Source organism: Amyelois transitella, chromosome W (genome assembly GCF_032362555.1).
Source record: "Amyelois transitella isolate CPQ chromosome W, ilAmyTran1.1, whole genome shotgun sequence".
Taxonomy (NCBI): Eukaryota; Metazoa; Arthropoda; class Insecta; order Lepidoptera; family Pyralidae; genus Amyelois; species Amyelois transitella.
The window spans coordinates 1,861,894-1,886,708 of NC_083536.1; the positions used below are offsets into that span (position 1 = coordinate 1,861,894).

Sequence of the window (24,815 nt, forward strand, 5' to 3'; positions counted from 1 at the left end):
TATATTTGCATATTAGTAGATCAATTTCAGATCTTTTTTGTTGATCTAAATGATTTACTGTAATATCAAACTTTTCTATCATTATATTTTCATTAAAGTTTATTTCATACTCATGAACTTGTTTTTCCTTTTTATTTGTCCCTATAGCTATCTCACTACCTGATCTGACAGGAATTGGTTTTGTGATAATAGGTTGCTCTTCTGTGTCTCTTATGTAGTCTTTCTTATTATTGTTGTAGATATTTTGAAGGATTTCTAAATTTTCATTTTGAGTTAAATTAAACTTTTGTATACAATCCAATCCAACTAGAAAATCATAGTCGAAGTTTTGTTCATCTATTACAAAAATATCAACATGGTTTTCAATATCAAAAATTTTTAGTTTTAACGTTACCATTCCTATTGATTTTTGTACGCCATTAATTGTTTTCAAACCTGCTGTTTTATTATGAGTTGGTATTTTTTTTAAAGATAATAATCTTGAATTTATTAATGATACATTAGATCCTGAATCGTAGATTCCTGATGTTTCTAAAGTATCATTTATTAGTATTTTGATTTTTATTAATGGCGGCACTACTAGTTTTTTTTGCTTAACCCTTTACAGGACAGAATACTGAACTCAAATTACACAGGGTGACACTCCGGTTTTTCATACAAAAAATCACCACGTCTATAGCAGTACTTATTAAAATGACTACTAAAATATCAATATACGTCTGTAGCTACGGGCATACCCGCTGTACAGATACAACCGGACTGTTATTATAAATAGAAACTTAAACCAACAAGACGGTTAGTTAGCCTCAAAAGGGTCTGTTTCAGTATTTTCTGATGTTTCAAATAAACTATCATCGTCGGTATCTTCCGGGGTCGACACATCCTCCAACAGTTTTTTGATTATTCTCTTCGTCTTTATTCATCTATGACAAAAAGTGAACTTGAGCAAATCACACAAATTGAGCTAGCCCCAAAGTAAGTTCGAGATTTGTGTAATGGCATTAGTATCGATACTATATTTTATAACAACATATGTACATATGAATCTTATAAGAATGAGTAAAATACTTACGTTTTCTGTCACAAATTTTTGCGACACTGACTTGATGTTTCAAAGAATGTTCTAGGCGAACTAAACGGCTATTGCCGTGGTGTCACTATATCAACTACTTTTTTGTGGTTCTACACGATGTAAATATGTATGTATTTTAGTTCTTAGATTTGACAGTAACAATGTTTGAATAACTTGTAGATAGACAGTAAATCTTGTTCTTTACAATGATAGTATGAACGTAGCACGGTGTCCACCGTAGCGCTCTTTACGCTATCTTTTAAAACGACTGCGGTGCCCGGGCTGTCAACCTTCTAAGTTTTTAGCACACTGCTATAACCGTACTGTCCTGTAAAGTGTTAATTTCATTTAATTCTCTCTCTAATTCTGAGTTGTTTACACTCTTTATTGGTCTATCATTATTTTTTATTTTAAACCAACATTGAGATTCTGAGTGGTAACGTATACCTTTATTTTCCTTTTCACAAATTTTACACGGACTACCCACAGACCTCACATTTTTCTCTTTAATTTTACTTTCGGGAGCTACTATCTTTTTATCAAATGTTTTTTTGTTTACCATGTGCTCTAAACTTCTTATATTATAAAACAAATCTTGAGTTTCCTTTAAATTCTTTCTATCAATTTTATCTGCAATGAAATTTGGCAATCCGGTGGCAATCAGATCAATTAGAGTTTGTTTATCTATAGACTTATTAATTTCTACTAATAGTTTTTCTTTTTTTAACGCATACTCTAGTAATGAGCCCTGTCTATATTTAAATAACATCGCATACCTGATTGGTGACCAACTCTTATCTGCAAATGTCTCACCAAAGTTTTATTTCCACATAGCCCACTCTGAATTTATGGTATGTTTAATGAGCATAGAACTATACCAGTCTTTACAGGAATCTTCCAAAAATAACCTAAAAATTTCAATTTTGTTCACATCTTCTTCAATGCCTACACGTGCACATTCCGCTTCAAAAATAGTCATCCACTGGGATACGTTAGTAATCTTGCTACTGAATTTTTCTATAACAAATTTTTCTGCCATTTTCCCCACATTAAAATTTGGTTTTGGCGATTCCTTCTTCATTTCAGCTAAGCTTTCCATGATTCTTGCTAGATATTCTTTAGAGATTCCTGCCGTAGAAGTTGGTGATGTTTCTTTTTCTTCTAAAAGGTATCCCATGAACTGGTTATTTCCATCTTCATCGCAATAAACCGCCTTCATCTCTGGATTTATGGAAATCCACACCTGTCGTTTGTCATGTGGTTTTTTAATGTAGCCTTTACTTTTTGAAAGATTGGGGTCTGCACTATTGCATCATGTAATTTTACAGATTGTAACTTATCTGGGAACGCAAATATACGACCATCTAAATCAGTAATTGTCGTTACACAAATAATATTTGTCTTCACATCTTCACTAGCTCTGACCATGAATTCGAATTTTAATTTCTCCATTATTCTTGGTAATTAGCTGTAGAAATGTTGTTTTATAATGTGTTTTATAGTTATCCTTGGATAATATAGTGAACAGTAAAACTATAACCAGAATTGAGTTGCTCTGAAAAGAGATTTATTACATTTACAAAATGTTTTTACATTATTACAAAACATTCCTTAACAATAATCAACCATAAACTCACCTGAAAAGAGAAACAACATTTAAAGCTATTGTTTCACCAGTTCGTATTAATTAATTAATAAAATATAATTCTTTCTTATTTTAAGAACATTACCTTACTTTTTTATCATAGCCTGTTGTCTACCTGACAATCTGACAACCAGCTCGCAATGCGGATACACGCAAGTTATAACGCGGCAAATTCAAACTTAATGAAGTGTCACACTTCATTTACATATATACAAATCTATACTAATATTATAAAGCTGAAGAGTTTGTTTTGTTTGTTTGTTTGTTTGTTTAAACGCGCTAATCTCAGAAACTACTGATCCGATTTGAATAATTCTTTCACTGTTAGATAGTCTATTTATCGAGGAAGGCTATAGGCTACATTTTATCCCGGATTTCCTACGGGAAACGTCAACAATGCAGGTGAAAGTTGAACGAGTCGGCCATTTGCGAGCTTTCCACGCGAACGCTGCGCAAACCAACAAAGATATAGTAAAACAATGTACTAAAGATGTGAAGTACTCATTTTTTGCCACAAAAAAGTCCGCGAGAGCATATATCTATCTCTTAAGGTTTACTTACAATAACCACTTTTATGTTCATTTTTTAAGATTATTTTTTCATTATAAACATAAGTTATTTTGAAACCAATTTTCTTTAATTCATTATTAATCCTTATCCAAATAAATATGTTTATTATTTTCGGTTTTTCATGTAGATTAAAATTGCCATTTACAGTATATAAATCAGACGAATAGGTTTTGAGATATAGTCGTTATAAGCAATTTGCAGCGAAACATTTAATACGGCGAACCAGCGTTCTTTCTAATACGCGTGACCGCCTGACGCCCTGCTCTATCCTATTTCCTACATACCTATAGATAGGTACTGTTTTTACCTCTTACCTACTTTTAAACTGATTATGTCTATCTTTTAAGATTGTTGTTGATTATGAGTATTTCATTGTAAACACAACTGTCTTTGATATCACTTAATTTCAATGAACATCTTAGAAGATATTACTATTTTAAAGTAAAGTAAAGTATCAGCCTGTAAGATCCCACTACAGGGCAAAGGCCTCTCACTCTCATCTCACTATACGGTCTCCGTTCCGTCACGGGTAATGATGTGGCCCAAGTCGTCGCCAAGTCGCATAACAATTAGCAGCTATACCTAATTGATAAAGCCGAGGAGGATGTTTGTAAAAATAAATATGATGCCCAAAATAACTATTCCACGCGGACGAAGTCGCGGGCACAGCTAGTAATTTATTATGTGTAGTACAAATGATAGTATTAATTCTATCACTCTTCCACTTAACGAGACTATTGATGGGTATTTTTCTGATGTGCCTAAAAACTTTAACGTAATTCATTTTAACGCACAAAGCATACCAGGTCATTATCCTGATCTGTTGACCTGTTTTGACAGCAAACATGTACATGCCATATTAGTTTCTGAATCTTGGTTTTAATCTTGTCATCCTTCCACCTCTTACTCCTTACCGGGATTCCAACTCATTCGCAATGATCGCCCTGATAAGGGTGGTGGTGGTGTTGCCATCTACTTAAGATCTTATATCCCTTTTAATATTATTCGTGCGTCTCAAGTTACTGACTCCTCTCTTGAAGCCGAGTATCTCTTTGTTGAAATCACTCTTTCACACACTCCTGTTCTCCTAGGTGTTTTCTATAGTTCTTCTTCAAATATTAATTATTTCTCTAGCCTTGAAACTACCTTAGAAGACATCATGCCCTCCTATATGCACACAATTATATTAGGTGACTTCAACACATGTTTAGTCAAAGGTGATAACCGTGCAAATTCCTTATCATCCATTACTGATGCTTGCAATTTGACCATTCTTCCACTCCTTCCTACGCATCATTTTCCCGGTCGCGTTCCTTCTCTTCTCGATCTCATTCTTGTGTCCTCTCCTGATCTTGTATCCAAACATGGTCAATGCAATGCGGATATTTTCTCCTACCATGACCTTTTATATCTTTCTATCAAAATTAAACCTCCGAAACCAAAATCCAAAATTCTTCTGCAGCGTAATTTTAATGCTATTGACCTTAATATGTTGCGTCATGGTACCATACAAAGTAATTGGGATTCAGTGTTTGAAACTGACTCCGTCAATGATCAAGTCAATAAATTTAATGACCTAGTTATAGGCATTTACAACAAACACGCTCCTATTCGACCTGTTAGGGTCAAGCACTTTCCTGCTCCATGGTTGACAGATAGCATTAGGGTTTGTATTGCTAAAAAACACGCTGCTAAGACTAGGTTTAAGTCTGATCCAGTCAGATATCGTGACAAATATATAGAAGTTTGTAACAAGATGTGTAGGGAGGCCCAACGCCGTCACATTCACAAGACTGTTCAAAATGGTGATCCAGGCAGAGTCTGGAGGTTTTTAAAATCTTTGGGAGTAGGAAAGAGAAACCACAGTGTTTCCAAATCTCTTAATATTAATGGCCTCAATAGGCATTTCTCTTCTTCTTGTAATTTTGGTGGCAATGATAAAGGTTCCATATTAAACCACCTCAATTCTTTTCCACCTCCCGATTATCCTCCTTTTACGTTTAACCTAGTTACCGAATGTGATGTTCAAAAGTGCGTCCTTGCTGTAACCTCGAATGCTGTTGGGGCTGATGAGATGAGCCGTAAAATGGTTCTGCCCATACTTGACATTATCCTCCCCACTTTAACACAAATGTTCAATAACTCCCTTTCCACTGGTTGTTTTCCCTCTATTTGGAAAAATGCGTTTATTACTCCTTTACCCAAAAAAACCCACTCCATCGTCCTTTTCCGATTACCGTCCTATATCTGTTCTACCATTTTTGTCAAAAATCCTTGAACGTTTAGTTCAGTCACAATTAAATCTTTTTCTTCGACAAAATCACATCCTTAATCCCTCCCAATCAGGATTTCGTGCAGGGCACAGTACCACCTCTGCACTTATCACTATCGGTGACGACATACGACTTGCCATGGACAATTCTCAGTTGACCATCCTCACGTTGCTTGATTTTACAAATGCATTCAATACTGTCGATCATGATGTTCTACTCAGTTTGATGCGCACTGTGAACATATCTCCATCGGTAATTATTTGGTTCAGTTCGTACCTCAGTGGCCGTCAGCAGTGCATCCGTATTGATAATGATCTATCATCATGCTGTCACATCTCGGCTGGGGTACCTCAAGGCGGTGTGCTCTCTCCTTTATTGTTCGCACTTTTTATTAACTGTATCACTGATAACCTTCGGTCTTCCTACCATCTTTATGCGGATGATCTGCAAATTTATTGTCACTCTCCATTAGCTGATTTACCTTCCGCGATTTCCTCTATTAATGGTGATTTGATGCGAATATCTGACTGAAGCAGATCTTTTGGAATTAAGGTGAATCCATCTAAAACGCAGGCAATCATAATCGGTAGCCCTTATTTTGTTTCTCGTATTGATTGGAGATTAGTGCCTCCTCTTAATTTTGATAATGTGGTAATTCCACAAGATTCCAGTGACAAGGTAAAAAATTTGGGTTTAATATTTGACAAAACTTTGTCATGGTCGCATCATATTAATGACGTGAGCAGGAAAATGTTCTTAGCATTCAGCTCGCTTAGAAGGTTACGTAATTTCCTACCTGTTGATACTAAAATTGCGCTGACACAATCTCTTCTTCTCCCCCTCCTTGATTACGCTGATACTGCTTATCTCGACGTCACTGAGGAACAGTTAAACAAACTCGAGCGTCTTCAAAATCTTTCTATTCGTTTCATATTTGGGCTTCGCAAATATGATCACGTTTCTTCTTTCCGTTCGCAGCTGAAGTGGCTTCCTATCCGACTCCGTCGCAATTTGCATATTGTGACAATGCTCTATTCGGTCTTATTTAATCCTTTTTCTCCATCTTATTTAAAGGAGCGCTTCAATTTTTATAGCGATGCCCAAGGCGCCACCCGCAGTCTGCGTAGCACGGTTACCCTACGACTAAGACTACCGACATCCAGCACCAATTTTTACTCCCACTCTTTTACTGTACAAGCTGTCCGTCTATGGAATGCTCTCCCTGTCGATATCAGGAAAGCCCAGACTATTAATAGTTTCAAAAATCTCGTTAAGTCTCATTATCTTTCTACTCTATCCTAAGTATATGTTATTATTATATGTATTTATCTGTATTTATGCGTATTTGTATGTATTTATATGTATTATATATAGATATATATTCTGTTTGTATTTTATTATATTCAAACATTTATTTATCTTGCTCTGCGCCAACGCCGATCTCCTGTTTGGTTTCCTTCCACCCAAAGGTTGACTGGAAGAGATTGCTTTAGCGATAAGTCCGCCTTTGTACCATCTATATCTGCTTTGTGTTGTTTTGTATGTTTTACTCTTATGGTGCAATAAAGAGTTTTATCTATCTATCTATCTATCTCATCCCCGTCCCCGAGGAGTTCCAGTCCCTCTACGCGCTTGGAGTGCTGGTCTGCGTCGCCGGCCTAGAGCTCGGACTATTTGCCACCTATGCCCCGCCCAACTCAAAGGTCAACCCGGCGGAGCTTAGGAAGCTGCTGAGGTCGGTGTCTCCAACCATCGTGGCCGGTGACCTCAACACCAAGCACACGTACTGGAACTCCTCCAGGGCACCGCAGAAGGACGACGTCTCCTGCAGGACGGCATAGACCACCATTACGACATCGCAGGCCCAGAAGAGCCCACTCACTACGACACCCAGGGCGGCTGCGATGTCCTTGATGTGTTGGTCTACAAAGGACTCCCAGCACTGCCACAACAGACGGTGCTCCCCGATCTGCCGTCAGACCACCGGCCCGTTCTCGTCCTAGTCGACAGTGCCCCGGTCAGGGTCTCGCTGACCACATGCCGCCGCAAGACAAATTGGGAGGCATTCCAAGACGCCCTCCATGAAGACTTTTCCACCAGGCCGATTGCAACAGCCGAAGACGTCGAGGAGGCAGCCTCCGACATGACCAGCCGCATCCAGGAAGCCCTTATCTCCAACACCAGAGAACTCGCAGCCGGTGCGAAACCCGATCCGCTGCCGCCGGCTCTCAAAAACCTGCTGGAGGAAGAAGAAGAAGAAGCGCGCAGTCCGAAGACAATGGATGCGGACGAGATGCCCCCTCCTAAAATCACGTCTCAATCGCCTGGTGGAAGACGCCCTGCCAAGAACTGCCCTGTGAAGCACGCAGCCAAATCGTGGGAGAGTCACCTGCTGACTGTGGGCGATGGCCTCCCCTCCGTCCATCGCCTATGCCGTCAGCTCTCACGAGAACCCCAACCGATCAGGCCACTGTTGGGCCCTGACGGCCTCCCACGATTTCGTGCGAAAGTCACGCCGAACGCCGTGACCGACTAGGAGCACAACCGGAGGGTCACCGAACGAGTGCGAGAGCTTCTCACACAGCCGCTCGAGCCGACGGAAGACCCGGTGGTCTTCTCTCCCGGCGAGGTGCAGCGAATGCTGCCGAAACTGAAGCCAAGGAAAGCCCCGGGCGCGGACCGGCGTCTCACATTCAAGAAACACGTGGAAGACGTCGTGGCGAAGACCAAGGCAGCCAGGGGAAAGCTTCACGCAGTCCTCTCCTCCAGCCTCCCCCTGAGGACGAAGCTCGGGATCTACCGAACTTATGTCAGATCCCGCCTTACGTACGCGGCCCGTCTCCGGCTGTCAGTTTGAGATCCACCGAATATGGCACGAATACATTTTTTGTGTTCTAAACAGTGGCTATATATGCGTACCTGCAGCATTACCCCAGTATAATATACCATATCTTAGATTTGAGGCAACATAGGCATGATACGCACAAACAGCTGTTTTTTGCGAGACTGTTTTTGTGATTCTTGAGTAGATAAATATATATAAGACAATTTAGTCAATTCTGTGAGAACTCTCGACAAATTAAACTACGTGTTGCTCTGTAAAACAAAGTTAATTTTTATTTATAACTTTTACATTAGAAAAATACACACAATTACAATTACCATCTGAAATAAAACAAACTATACCTGTAAAACAAAGAAACGACATTTAAAGTTACTTTGTCGATCTCTTTTTACTACTTAACACAATCTTTAATTCACCTTTTTATTATTGTATATGAAACAGATTTGACTCCATCTTCCTGTGACCTGTATTAATCTTATATATTGAATTTGAATTTTTTTTTTCAATTTTATACGGGCCTATCCATAACTCGTCTAATTTTCTTCTATTTAATTTGTTACCATTTTCAACGTAAACCATATCACCTGTTTTGAAACTATGGTTTATTCTTTTCTTGTCTACTATTTTTTTATTATATTCGTGTGATTTAATTGTTCTTTCTAATGCAATTTTTCTGTTGTTAATCCACGCATCTGTTTCTTTTTTTAGTTTAAGTTCATCTGGTACGATTGAGACATTTGTGCCATCCAGCAAGTATGTTGGTGCAAAACCTGTAATTGAGTGTTCTGTGTTGTTATATTTACTAACGCAATTATGAGCTATAGTTGTCCATGCCATATTATTTGGTTTTCCATTTATACTGCATCTTATTTAATTAACAATTGTTTGGTTTAATCTCTCATTGAGTCCATTAGAAATGCAGTGAATTTACTGCAGTGAAAATTAGTGTGATACCTTTTTTACATAAAAATGTTTTAAATTCTGTGGAGTTAATGCCTGGATATTGATCAGATAATACAATGCCTATCTCATTGCATTTTGGTACATTATTTAAAAATTTTATAAAGTCTTTCGCATTCTGTGTCTTTGAGGTTACTATATAAGCGTATCGAGTAAAATGATCCACCAATAGGTGTAGGTATCTTTTTGTTGACCAAGAGCCTCCAAATCCTCCAATTGTGTCTATTGAGACAATTTCAAATGGTTTTGTGGCAGGTCCCAATTGCGACATTAATCCATATCTAGTTTGCTTTTTAGTCTTATTCTTTATACATACATCACATTGTTTGCACAAATTTATAATATTCCTAGTTAAATTATTTGCTGTGTACAATTTTCCAATTTTCTGTTGCATTTGCTTTATACCTATATGGCACATATTTTCATGAACTAATTTTATAAATTTCATACTAAATTCTTCTGATAGTACGATTTTTTCTTTTTTATTTATTCTTTTATAATATATATTGTTTTTATAAATAAATTTGTTCTTTTATTTTTTTATATCTTCATTACATTTTTGATCTGCTAATATACCATGCAAAGTTATTAAGTTAACTATCTTTAACTGTTCATATTCATCTTTCGGTTCTAAAACAGGATTTCTGCTCAAACAGTCTGCTTCTAAATTATTTCTTCCTGGTGTATATTTTATTGTGAAATTATATTGTGATAGATAATAGGACAAGTCTCCTAGTTCTTCATTGGTTCTTGACTTGATATTTAAGTTTTCCAAGGGTTTGTGGTCAGAGAATACTGTAAAGTGTTTTCCTATTAGCCAGTATTGCCAATATTTTATAGACTTTTCAATAGCTAAGCATTCTAAATATATAGCTTTCTTTTTCTTCTGAGCTTCGTTTAATTTTTTAGAGAAATATGCTACAGGTTTTTCCTTTCCATTTGGCTGTATTTGTTTTAATACTGCACCAATCCCTTGTAGTGATGCATCTGTGTATATGTTTATTGGCAGCTCTTGATCAAAAATTTCCAGAATTGGTTGTGAACACAATAGTTGTTTTATTTTTTCAAAAGCTTCTTGACATTCTGTTGGCCATATGAATTTCTGTTTTTTTCTGAGTAGATTGTGTAGTGGTTCTAATATTATTGAACTGTTAGGTATGTACTCACGGTAGAAATTAACTTTACCTAGAAGTTGTCGAATATTTTTTAGATTTTTCGGTGTTGGGAAATCTCTTATTGAAATTAAGTTATCTCTTATTGGTCTTACTGTGTTATCTTGTATTACATGTCCCAGATATTTCACTGAACTAGTTGCAAATCGACACTTGGTGAACTTAAGCCGGAACCCTTCTTTTTTTATTGCTTCTAAGAGTTGTGACAAATGATCTATGTGTTCTTCATAAGATTTTGAAAATATTAAAATATCATCAATGAAATTTACAGTAAATTCTGTTAATTTGTACTTTTTTAATATATTGCTTAAAATTCTTTGGAATATAGCTGAAGAAGTTTTTAAGCCAAACGGTAAACATGTCCATTGGTAGTGGCCATCCTGTGTAACAAAAGCAGTCTTCATTCTATCTTCAATACGTAGTGGAATAGACCAAAATGCGGAGTTAATATCTAATGTAGAATAATATTTACAGTTTCTTGTTTTTGTTATCAAATCCTCAATCAGAGGGAATGGTTGGGCTTGAGGTATCACAATTTTATTCAATTCCCTGAAATCAATGCATAGTCTTGTTTTTTTATTGCCTTCTTTTTTTAGGGCTAAGGTTACCGGTGCTGCAAATGGGCTGTATGATTCATCTATAAGATTTCTTTCCAATAATTTTCCTACTTGTTCTTCTATCTCTAGCTTATCTTCTACTGAGCATCTGTAAGGTCTTTTATTATAGTATTTATCCACAAGTAGATCGATTCGTGCCTCATAGTCTCTCACAGTTCCGATATCATACTTATCCTTTGCAAAGCTTGACTTATATTTATTAATAAGTTTATCTATTTTAATTTTTTGTTGATCATCTAGGTGACTCAGATCCATTATAAATTCCTTTTCCTTTATATGTTCATTAAAATTTACTAACTTTTTTTTTGTATCTAAATTTTGTTGTATATTGGTTCTTATATGTAATTCTTCCTTGGTTAACCAAGGAACGCACCACAAAAATTAAAAAAAAGTTTTAAACTTTTTTTTAATTTTTGTGTTATCTTCAAATTTTCATCTTGAATCAAATTAAACTCTTTAATTATATCGAGACCAATTAGAAAATCATATTTGAAGTTTCTTCCATCTATTACATAAACATCAATTTTCTTCTCCAAGTTAAATATTTCGTGCCGTGTGGTTCCCGGCACCATTACAAAAGAATAGGACCACTCCATCTCTTTCCCACGGATGTCGTAAGAGCCGACTAAGGGATAGACTTGGGATTCCTCTTTAATGTAAATCCCTGCCAATCTAAGGTCTGCCGCGCCGATGGATGCATGGCTAGGGGCGAGCCTAGTCTCGAGCGTGCCACTTCCGCCATGGGGTTGGGCGACCCCCAGGTAATGGCTAGCCTTACCCTGGCATGCGGGGCTCTGCTGGGGCGGACAAAATTTTTCCCTAGCGTCTCGTGGGAATCGCATTATGAACCTTAAAAAGTATATAAATGGCGGCGATGGTGTCCGCACCCCATCACGTCTCGTTCCCGGCGGGAGCGGTATGCGGTCTGCTGAAAGCCGCTTTGCGACGATGAATGTAAGAGGAGGAATGAAGGATAAGATTGAGGAAGTATGCCAGATGATGGATGAAAGACGTTTGGATGTGTTGTGCGTGAATGAAACGAAGCGGAAAGGATGCGACGCGACGCAGCACGGCCCTTACACGGCGTATTGGTCTGGAATTTCCAGTACCAGCCGAGGCTGTCAAGGGGTCGGTCTAATTCTTTCTGCACGAATGGCTGAGTGCGTGAATGAGTATGAGTGTGTCAGCCCTCGTCTTCTATGGATTAGGCTGAAAGTTGGAATCACTCGGATCTTCGTTCTAGGTGTTTATGCACCTTGGGATGTGGGTTCGAGGGGTACAACATCAGCAAAAAGCGAAAACGAGGAGTTCTGGAATAGTGTAAGAGAAGTATTGAAAGTTACCAAGCCAAATGAGAAGATTATTATGTTAGGTGATTTTAATGGATGGGTGGGTGTAAAGCGTGATGGATATGAAAAGGTGCTTGGTGCGTTTGGTGACGAAAAGGTGAATGATAATGGAAGAAGTGTATTAGAAATTTGTCTAGAGTGGGATCTTTTTGTGTCGAACTCAATGTTTCAACATAAAGAGATCCACACCTACACAAGAGTGGAAGGTATTTTAAAAAGTATGATAGACTTTGTGATTGTAGATGAAAGATTGAAGAACAAAGTGCTGGATACCCGTGCATATCGCGGTGCTGGCATTGACTCGGACCATTTACTGGTGATATCCCGGATAAGGGGTATCTTCAATCGCTGGCGGCACAGGGTAAGGGAGCAAACCAGCGCTTTAGAAAGAGTAAAAGTAGAAAATTTGCAAGATATGGATGTAGGTAAGAAGTATATTAATAGACTGAAGGATGAATTTGAAGATTTAGATGAAATGAGCGATATTGAAGATGGATGGAAGGAATTTAAAGAAAGAATTGTGAAAGTAGCTGTTGAAGTGTGTGGTGTAAGTAGAAGAAGGAAAGGAAAAAATCACAAAAATGCGTGGATGAGTAAAGATGTGCAAGAACTTGTGCGATTAAAGAAGAAAGCATGGCTGGATTTGTTAGCAGCAAAAGCTAACTTAAGAATGCAAGAGGTTATAGATGAAGATGTGAATGAAGCACGTAAGGAATATAAGAAAATGAAAGATTTGGTTAAGAAAGCTGTGATTAGAAAGAAAGAAGAGTATAAAGAGGATTTTGATAAAAGGCTATCAGAAGACTTTCAGTCAAATCTGAAAGTATTCTGGAAATCCGTAAGGTCAGCCCGAGGAAATACTATAACCAGAGAGCTGACTAGGATCAGATGCCAGGATGGTAGCGTTGTGAAAGGAGAAGAATGTGTACTAAAGATATGGAAGGACTATTTTGAAAGTTTATTTGAAAAAAAGGAAGGAAATAAGAAAGATTTCTGCTATAGCGAAGAAAAAGAGAATGAGATGGAAGGCGAAATTGAAATGTTCGAAATTGTGGAAGCACTTAAGAGTATGAAAGCGGGAAAGGCTGCTGGGTGTGATAGAGTGTCGGTCGAGATGCTTAAAGCAGGAAAAGGCGTAGTAGCTAGTCAGTTGTACTGCCTTTTCAATTTGTGTTGGAGAAGCGGCCGAGTACCAAAAGATTGGTGTAAGGCTGTTATCGTGCCACTTTACAAAGGAAAAGGGTCACAGCTGGACTGCAAAAATTATCGTGGTATAAGCCTGCTTAGCGTCGTCGGCAAATTGTATGCTAAGGTATTGATTAATAGAGTCAGGAATGAAACTGATGACAAAATATGGGATGCTCAAGCGGGATTTCGAAAGGGAATGGGATGTACTGATCAGGTCTTTTCCTTGCGGTGCATAGCCGAAAAGTTTTTGGCCAAGAGTCAAAAAGTCTATTGCACATTCGTAGATCTGGAAAAGGCCTATGACAGAGTTGAGAGGAATGAATTGTGGTCAGCACTTTCTATGCATGGGGTGAGCAGTCTCTAAATACGAGCACTGAAATCCTTATATGAGGATTCGAGTGCTTGTGTCAGGATAAACGGAGCGCACACTGAGTGGTTTAAGATTGAGAAAGGCGTTAGGCAAGGATGTGTTGCGTCACCGTGGCTGTTCAACCTATTTATGGATAGCTGTTTGACAGATTTGAAAGAGTCTAAAAGTGGATTAAGGATGAATGAGTTACTCGTCAAATGTCTGCTCTATGCCGACGATCAGGTTATACTGGCGTCATCAGCGGAGGAGTTACAGGAGATGGTAAACTGTATGCATGAAGCTTTAAAAGAGAAAGGAATGAAAGTGAACGTAAGTAAAACTAAAACACTGGTTTTTGAAATGGAGAAAGAAATGACAGCATGTAATATTTTGATTGGAGGAGAAAAAGTGGAGCAAGTGAAAGAGTTTGTATATCTAGGATCAAAGTTTACATCAGATGGCAAGTATGATAGTGATATTGAAAGGAGAGTGAACGCGGGGAACATGGTGAATGGAGCTTTGCATGCCTTTATGAGCAGTCAGAAACTATCCAAAAAGGCTCGACTGGCTGTGCACAGGGACGTGTTGGTCCCGACATTAATGTATGGGAGTGAAAGTTGGGTATGGCAAAAGAAACATGAAAGCAGAATAAATGCAGTGGAAATGAGAGCGTTAAGGAGTATGATGGGTGTGAAATTGAGTGACAGGATAAGGAACAGCGTGATAAGGGAATGTTGTGATGTGAAAGAAGATGTAGTTACAGGAATAGAAAAGGGTATGTTAAGATGGTTCGGTCATGTGGAGAGGATGAATGAAAGCAGGTTGACTAAGCAGATATACAAGGAGAGTGTGGAGGGAAAGGTCGGAGTGGGAAGACCTAGACGAACGTATCTTGATCAAATTAAGGACGTCCTGGTAAAGGGTCAGGTCAAAAGTACCCGAAACCGCCGAGCTTGTATGAAGAGAGTTATGAATGTGGACGAAGCGAAAGAAGTATGCAGAGATCGTGGCAAGTGGAAAGAGGTAGTCTCTGCCTACCCCTCCGGGAAAGAGGCGTGATTTTATGTATGTATGTATGTATGTTAAATATTTTTATTTTTATTGTTACAAGACCTTTTGTCTTTTTTACACCATTAATTGTTATTAGATTTGCGTTCTTGCAACTATTTTTACTATATTTCTTTAATCTCAATAACTTTGAATTAATCAAAGTTTTAAAAGACAATTTAGTAAATTCTGTGAGAACTCTCGACAAATTAAACTACGTGTTGCTCTGTAAAACAAAGTTAATTTTTATTTATAACTTTTACATTAGAAAAACACACAATTACAATTACCAACTGAAATAAAACAAACTATACCTGTAAAACAAAGAAACGACATTTAAAGTTACTTTGTCGATCTCTTTTTACTACTTAACACAATCTTTAATTCACCTTTTTATTATTGTAAATCTGACGCCATCTTGTGTTTACAATAATATCATCTTATATTATTTTTTCTAACCACTAGCGCCATCTATCAAATCAACATAACAATTATAGTAAAGCGCTCAAATTTGAACTACGAAAGAAAGGAATTCAAAGGTATTTCCTTACATATATTTACTTAATTTGGTTATTAAATAGTCAATATGTGGTTTCCACCGTAGGTGACAGTCAGTGACTCCAAAAAATTTAGTCTCATTCACATAAGTTATTTTATTATTATAAATTTTGATCGCAATGTCCTGTGGTCTTGTATGCTGTACGTGGAAGTGCATACATTTTGTTTTTTCTGTGTTAACTACCAAATTATTCGATTGTAAAAAAAAAGAAATCTTTATTTCCAAGCCTTAGTTTCTAAAACTACACAAAACTGGGACCCACCTAGTAAGCTTAGAAAAGCCTGTGGCAGGGGGACCCGCTCTTCCAAAAACATAATATTTACTTAGGCTTAGTTAAAGAATCCTGTTAAACTAACAAAGAAAGAAAGAAAAGCACTACTCCTAAACTTAATGTGTGTGTGCGTGTGTGTGTGTGTGTGTGTGTATGTGTGTGTGTGTGTGTGTGTGTTTACGACAATTATTAAGCGATATAATAATATCCTATAATAATGAATAAAAAATTTTGAATTTTGAATTTTTGTGTGTGTGATAGTTTTTACTGATGGCATAGCTTTTAATTTTTTATATATATTTTTTTTAATTTTTTTCCTGTTTAATACATATATAAATTATTGTTATATACAATATTGTTGTTCTCAACCCTACAACATTTTATTATTTATTATATTTGTAGCAATTTATAGGTTACCTATGAATTCTTCTGTTTCATCATAGGCTAACGGAGACAGCCATTCTGTTATAAGATCTTGCATTTATATTTACGAATTTTATGGATGTCTAAATGTTCATTTAGTTTATTGTATATCTTTGCCGAAATTATGTAGAATTGTCTTCTAGCAAAGCATTTTTCGCTTTGATGAATAGGAGCGACCATGGGCCTCCTCCTCCTGCCCAAATGTTCGCTTTGGCTAAAGGGTAAAGTTTTGTGCAATCTCAAAGATGATGACAAAATAAATAATTTTCTTACTGATAGAAGTTTACTGAATTCATAAAGATCCTTAGTAGGATGTCTTAGTTTTTTGAAGAACATGACCTTTAAAAGACATCTTTTTCCCCTTTCTACTTCCAGGAATTTAGTTTTTGTGGCTCCACCCCATACAGAAATGGAGTAGGCAATTACTGACTGGGCCAAGGCAATATAGATTTGTTTTATTAATGTTCGTGATGCTACGTGCCTGAGTAATTTAAAAATCCAAATAAGTTTCCTAATTCTTTTGTTGACATGTTCGATGTGTGGGTGCCAAGATAGACGCTGGTCGAGTATCACACTAAGATATCTAATAGATTCCACCTTCTCAAGTGCTTTACAGCTACAGAAATTATAGTTACTCCCATCACATGTATGAATTTTGAGTTTATGGTTTTGATTGGCTTGTGTTTTTTTGGTGATATGATGATATATGTACTTTGTCTTTGTGGTATTTAATGATAGCAGGTTGGATCTTAACAAAAGTGAAACTTTATCCATCCCCTTATTCACTCTCCGAAACACCTCATCCCATGTGGATCCCTCAAATACAATGGCAGTATCATCAGCATATGATACAATACTTCCTCCCTCAAGTTTCAGGTTAGTAAGGTCATTTATGTATAAGAGGAATAGGGTTGGCCCTAACAGCTCCCTTGTGGTACACCATGTGTAACTTCCCTATCCTCGCTTATGTAGTCTCCTATTCGAACTCTCTGCCTTCGACCGTATAAGTATTCTCCAAAAAGTTTCAAGGGAATACCTCTTATCCCGATTTTTTCTAATTTTTTTAAGAGAGTGGGGAGAAAGACAGTATCAAACGCCTTTTTGAGGTCAATTGCGCAAGGTCGATACTGTTGCGCATTTTTTTGCCATTGTCTAGAAGCCTAGATATTTGTGTAGTTAGCGTTATTATAGCCTCTTCAGTAGATCTCCCCTGCCTAAAGCCGTATTGTGCATTTGATAATATATGGAGAGTTTTAAGGTAATTTAACAGCCGAATATTTATTAATTTTTCAACAATTTTGGAAAACACAGTCAAAACAGTGATGGGTCTGTAGTTGTTAGGATCTGTTTTGTCTCCGCCCTTGTACACAGGTGTAACCAAGGCTAGTTTAAGAGGGTCAGGAAATATTCCCTTCTGAAAACAGAGATTCACAAAATGACTCATAACGGGGGCCATAAGATAAGTTATCAGCACCAGGAGCACTATTAGGTTTAAGGGTGGCAATAATGTCAAGTACCTCTTGTGGGTCAGTATTCATCAAAACAAATGATGTTAGCGGAGGGATATTTACATTACTTTGTTGTTCAAAATTAGTTGGTCCTGTGACAGGTGTAATATTCTCCGCCAGATTTTTTTCCGACATTTGCAAAATGCTCATTAACAGTATTAACAGACATGTCGTGTGTTGTACCTGATTTTAAAAGTTCAATATTTGATGATTTAGGGTGTTTAAAGTTTGTAATTTTATTAACAGTATTCCAGAGGGCCTTTGGGTTATTATTTGATTTCTCTAATTCATTTTTTTGATAATTACGTTTAAGCTTCGTTATCAAGTTGTTACAAAAATTCCTGTATCTTTTGAAGGTGATTTTAAGTGTTAGTAACAACAAAGTTAGGATCATCACTCATCAATAAATCATTAAAATCTTTATTTTTAATGATAGTGAGCGCTTTTTCATAATCAACGAGTTCAACTTGCTTGTACTTAACAACCTCCTTTTTCAGATTTGTAAGGCTTAGAAATATAGTGGAGTGGTCTGTAATCGTAGTGTCCAAAACAGCTATACGTGATTATAACCAATTGATTGTTTTATTCAAAGCAAAAATGCAGTCTATTTGGTAATTACATTCACTTCTATTCTTAACAATTATAGAACAATCATCTGCAAATAAAATTGTTTTATAGGGAACATTCTTGGGCAGATCATTTATATATAATAGAAAAAGTAATGGTCCCAAACACACACACACACACTTCCACTGCGGTATAAAAATAACGCACCCCGTGGCGCGTGCAGAAGTCCTTAGTAAATTGACGTAGGTAAGCCACTACTAATTGAGGATTCATTTTGTTTTATTTTTTTTATTTATGAATGCAGTTTGAAAGTTCAAAGCATAATGATTAAAATGATAAATTAAATTAAATCTAAGATGCCAAAAAAGGGAACCGCATCTCATATTAATAAGATCAAGATTATCTATACAAAATCAGCCGATATAAGATACTGTTAAAAGTGCAACTTGTGACGTAGGGAACGAAATACAGTATGATGTATGTACAATCAAAATTAAATAAGAGATTATTTTACTTTAGTTATAAGAATATAAAAAGAAGAGAATAGTAACGAATAGTAACTGTAACATTGTATGGTATCTAAAAAAAATTAAGCCAAAAATTTTAATTTTTGACTCATAAAAAAGGGGGAAGGTGTAGTGTGACGACACAAGCCCTCAATAAATTTATGTAACCTTATTGTATTAGTTCATTGGCTGTTATAAACTAGATTAAGAGATCTTGATAAAAAACCTGGATAGCACCTCCACCACCATTCTATGTTCTATTTAAAATATGTATATAAACTTGTTTAATCTATACATATAATAAAACAGTAAAAATATTTTGTCTGTGTATTTAGTATTTTTGACTGAAATGGATAGAGTGACACTTAGAATGAATAATAGAAAGCAAAAATATTTTTTTTGAATTTCTTGTATGTCTGTCTGTATGTATGATCACGACTATCTCCGAAAGTACTGAACCGATTTACTTGAAACTTTCACAAGTTGCTTTGTTTTAACTCAGAAGAACATTTAAAGTTTGTTTCATCAAAATCGGTTCACCAAAAAAAAAGTTATCGACATTTGAATGAACTCAAGGCATGAGTTTGCCTGCAAATAAGTTACGAAATATAAAATTTAAAGTCATTTATCAATGTACGACAGCATAATACTTATAACATATAAATATAAGTGAAAATCAGTTTGATAATATTCTGATTTTCCGCACATAACATGCACAATTATCACGTAAAAAGATTTTTGGTTTGTTAGTCTACTTTAGTACCGTGTGGTTCCCGGCACCAATACAAAAAAGACTAGGACCACTCCATCTCTTTCCCATGGATCGTAAAAGGCGACTAAGGGATAGGCTTACAAACTTGGGATCTTTTTTAGACGATGGGCGAGCAACCTATCTCTATTTGAATCTCAATTCTATCATTAAGCCAAATAGCTGAACGTGGCCATTCAGTCTTTTCAAGCCTGTTGGCTCTGTCTACCCCGCATGGGATATAGACGTGACCATATGTATGTATGTAGCCTACTTTAATTTCGACACCACCGCAACGGCCTCGATGGTCCAGTGGTTGGCGTGTGAGACTGAAGTTGGCGGTCTAAGTTCGAGCCGAAAATATTTTTTTTTAAACACCAACTCGTACGGGGTGAAATCTGTTTCAGTATGAACTCCTGTATTGTAAGAGAAACACCAAAAAGGAATCCACTTACTCCACATCTCCGGGTGATTCTCTGTTTGAATACGTAGAAACGCATTCAAATGTTTGTGAGTGACTTCCAGAGCTCCTATGGACTCGTGATGGTGGGCTGTTGAGTTGAGTTGTTTAATATTTAATAATTTACATACCTCTTGAAAAATTTCTGATAAAAACTCCTTCCCTCTATCTGTAGCTATACATTTTGGCACACCATACCTGAGAATAAAATTATTAACAAACGATCTTGCTACTTCATCAGCTTTTTTGGAAATTAAGGGATAACCTTCTACATATTTTGTCAGTTCGCATTGACACGTTAGTATATAAGAATAATTATCATTATCTCTTTCCAAAGGACCAACAAGATCTAAGAATACTTTTTCAAATGCAGTATGCGCTGTACTAGTAATTTCCATTGGTTCTTTCTTTGGTATTGAATGTTTTTGACGTTGACAACTGTCGCAACGTTTTACAAATTCTCTAACATCTTTATCAATACCAGGCCAGAAATAATATTTCTTTATGTTGTTTGACATTCTTCTCATACCAGCATGGCCACTGCTAGGCAAGAGATGAAAATCATTTAAAATTATTTTTCTATCATGTTTATTCTCAATTCTTTTTACATTACTTAAAATACATATACGCGGTCCGGACCTATTCTTATCGTTTTTTATTTTATCTAATAATTTTTCTATAAAAATTTCATTATCTTTACTCTTTAATATGTATATTTCTTCTAACTTTAATAAATTACAAAAATTATCTAAATCTCTCACAAATTCGCCTCGCGTCATTTGTGATTGAGAATCTAGAAATTTCACATAAATTGTTCTTTTACTTTCAATATAGCATAATATTTTATTTTCTTTTGTGATAATTCCCTCTTTTTTAAATTGTTTTAGTCCCTTAATATCAATAAGTTTTAATTCTACTGATTCTTTCGGTCTTATATGAGTACTTACGACCTTTGGTTGATCAGGCCTCAAGTCTAAAGCATCCATATCTACCGATGAATCTAGTTTATTTAATTTTCTTGCGCCCGCTCTTGTCATAACATTAATAACACTTTCGTGCATTTCTTTTAAATCATTTAATGTGATTCTAGACAATGCATCATTAATTCCGTCCTTTTGAGAGTATGGCAAACGATATTGTTTTGAAAAGATTGGATTTGTATTAGGTTTGACAGAAATAGTATGTGTGTATACATCAGTAGTACTTAATTTATCACCAGGGAGGTAAAATATATCTGAATATTTAGCGCAAATGTTCTCAATAGTTTTTTGTTCCTCAATATTTAAATGTTGCAATTTCATTAATGAGAAAAGTTTTTTCACTCTATTTGAATCGGTCGTTGACTTTTCAAATTCACAAATATTATAGTTACTAACTTTATCAATTTTTGGATTTATTTCTGTGAGTTGAACATCATTTTCAGTAACATTAAGTATTCTAACAGGAATCAATCCATCTTTTGGTGAACATATGGAACTTGCTAAAAATATACCATGTTTTATTTCTTGAGATAATATGACACAATCTTCATTAATGTCCGTATGTATAAAATGTATTGACTCGCTTCTAGCTGGGATCTCAAAAATAACATTACATGTATTTATTAAAGGTAAAGTAATTTTCGAATTAATAAATAATGTCAAAGTATTTTTACTGAAGTCTAATTGAGCTTTGCATCTATTTAAAAAATCACGGCCTAAAATTCCACTTCCTTTAATTGGTAAATTTTGAAAAACAAAAAACTTATGATTGAATGTTTCATTATTAAAAGTTAATGGTAAAAATAAGTATCCTATTGCTTGTACACTTCCACCTAAACCGTTGATTGTTACATTCTCCTTATGGATTGGAATGTTACATTCTATAGCATGTTTATACGTACATGCCGATATTGATGCTCCAGAATCTACTAAAAAATATTTTTTGTTATAATTATTACATGATGATGAAAGTAAAGAAATATAACAATTACTATCACTGGCTAAAATAAATTTTTCACTATTCCTCACGAAAAAACTGATTCAAAGAAAGTTCTGACTCTTCAAATTTTTCGAAATTATTATTATCATTATCATGCATTAAATGAATATTAAGATTATTACGCATCCCTTGATTTCCTCTAGTTGAATTAAAAAATTTACCTCTCTGCTGTGGACCTCCGCTACTTCCTCGCGTGTACTGACCTCGTGACCCTTGTCCTCGAGAAGCTAGATGAGCTGCTTGCTGTCCTCGAGCTCTTCCTCTATGTACAGGATAGCGGCAACGTCCTCCACGCCAGCTTCTATAATAATTTGAACCATTGTTGAAATATTTATTATGGTATGGTTTCTTGTACATACCCATGATTTCTCCAGATGTTGAAGGAATTGATACTTCTTCATCTTGGGCTGCCTGTACAGCATCTTTAAGTGAACTATAATTCCTGGCAGAAATAATCGTACTAAGTCGACGATTACGCAAGCCGTCAGCAAATTGCTTAACAGCCATTTTTTCATTAATAGGTTTTAATATTTTATAGCATTGATCATTCCCGTCAGCTTGCGTTATCGTTAAATCAACAAATAGTTCCGTTATTTCTTTACCATAGTCAGCAATTGACAAGTCATTTTGTCTAATTTTTTGTAATTTATTTTGTATTGCCGTTGCAGCTTTCTTACACAATAATACATTTCTCATATCAATAATTAACTCATTAACTGATTCATATTTTGATTTTAATTTTAACTTAGCTTCAGGAGAAAGCCTACTTTTTAATACGAAATTAATTAAATTTTGTTTACATGTATCTTCTTTCAATAAAGTATTATAATATTCAATGTTATCAATCAACTGTTTTGTATTCGACTCCTCATTTGTCATAATAGGTAAAAGATTTAACGCCGTTTTTAAATCAAAAGAATTCATGTTGAACGATGACTTCGGCTTATCACTATTACACAACACTAAAATATTTTCATGTAACTCTAAAAATCGACTACAATAATTTTTGATTAATATAATATCATCCGAACTATAATATTTTCTCTTAAGTTTTTCTTCAAAACCTATCAGCCACGTCTCATATTTCTCATAGATTGCATTAATCTCATTTAATTTGTTTACTAACACTTTTTCCGTTCTTCGACTGGCTCCTAATTTAATTAAATATACTCTAATTTTCTTTAATTCCTCATACAATGATATAATAGTTTCCATTAGTCACTTACCACCATAACGTAGAGTAAAATATTCTTGTACCTGTGCACATAAAGAACATAACACATTAAAAAATAAATAAAAATAGACTTTAAAATATAATCGCGATTACAATTAACACTATCAAGTCCAAAGTTCAGTCACAGTGCATCATCCGTCCGTCCGTATATGGAAAGTCGCTGCATTCCTTACCGGTGACCTATATCTCGTACATAAAATTATTATTAGGATATTTGATTATATATTTAAGATACTTTTTTTTTTTTTTTTTTTAAGTAGATTATTGTATTTTATTATTTTCACTTTTTTTTTTTAATATTTATTTTTATATAATAAATTTTCACTTTTGAAATATATTTATGCACTTTTATTTTTATTTATTTTTTACACCATTTCTTTTGAATAGATTTTTTGGGGTGGGTTAAGGTCTTCCAACTGTCGCCGGAAAAGTGATCTTCTTATAGTCGCCCGATTTATCTCCTTAACAATCCATTTTCTATGGCATTTTCTATATAGTCGATATATGAAGAACAGCACGCCACACAGTATAATTAACAGGATAACACACAGGATAATATTTGTGGTGCTCATATGAAAACGAATTTGTTCTGTAGTTGCTTTATTATCGCCAGCCGCAGCATTCTGGATGACCAGGGTTTCTTCTTTAGACTGTGGGGAGCCCATTATTTTTGTGAAATTTTTTATTCACGTGTACACTAGCGTTTAGTCCGAAACAAAGATAGAACTGGTACTTTTCCATTGTCCTTATTAACGATTACACGAGTAACGTCTCAAATTCGCGGCGCGGTGGAAGATTCCATAGGCAGGGTCGCCATATAAGGGTGTGACGTAGTCAGGTAAATGAAACGAGTGAATGCTCGAATAATACTACTACTATATTTGAAGGAATAACACAATTATATAGGTGGTACAAAGATTAACATAATAGAAGATTAAATAGGTACTTAGTCTAACCTCACAGTTGTTTGAATATTTTATTTAAAAAACTGTAAATCAAAATACTACATACATATAATAAAACGGAAAAAATATTTTGTCTGTACATTTAATATTTTGACTGAAATGGATAGAGAATTTTTTTTATATTTTTGTCTGTCTGTCTGTATCTGACTGTATGATCAAGATTAAACTCGAAATTTACCCAGAAGAAGTCGCGAGCAACAGCTAGTCAATAATAAAGTCGGTTACTGTTTGTCATTGAACCTATAGCTTCCTGGTTGTTTCATTGTGAACACCCCCGTATTACATCGTAGCGGTGCATAGCCGAAAAGTTTTTGGCCAAGAGTCAAAAAGTCTATTGCACATTCGTAGATCTGGAAAAGGCCCATGACAGAGTTGAGAGGAATGAATTGTGGTCAGCACTTTCTACCCTTTTTCTACTTTAAACCCATATATGAGGATTCGAGTGCTTGTGTCAAAAGAAACGGAGCGCATACTGAGTGGTTTAAGATTGAGAAAGGCGTTAGGCAA

General features: G+C 35.7%; 1 protein-coding gene across 1 annotated transcript; it reads right to left on the reverse strand.

The window, feature by feature from the left end:
* Positions 1-8,644: 8,644 nt before the first annotated feature.
* LOC106140577 (uncharacterized) lies at positions 8,645-23,570 on the reverse strand. Its single transcript, XM_060953967.1, has 3 exons — positions 22,271-23,570; positions 20,048-20,220; positions 8,645-8,656 (listed from the first exon to the last, which is right to left on the reverse strand). Exons 1-3 carry the CDS (start codon positions 23,322-23,324, stop codon positions 8,645-8,647), a joined length of 1,239 nt encoding a protein of 412 aa, XP_060809950.1. The 5' UTR covers positions 23,325-23,570.
* Positions 23,571-24,815: the final 1,245 nt, after the last annotated feature.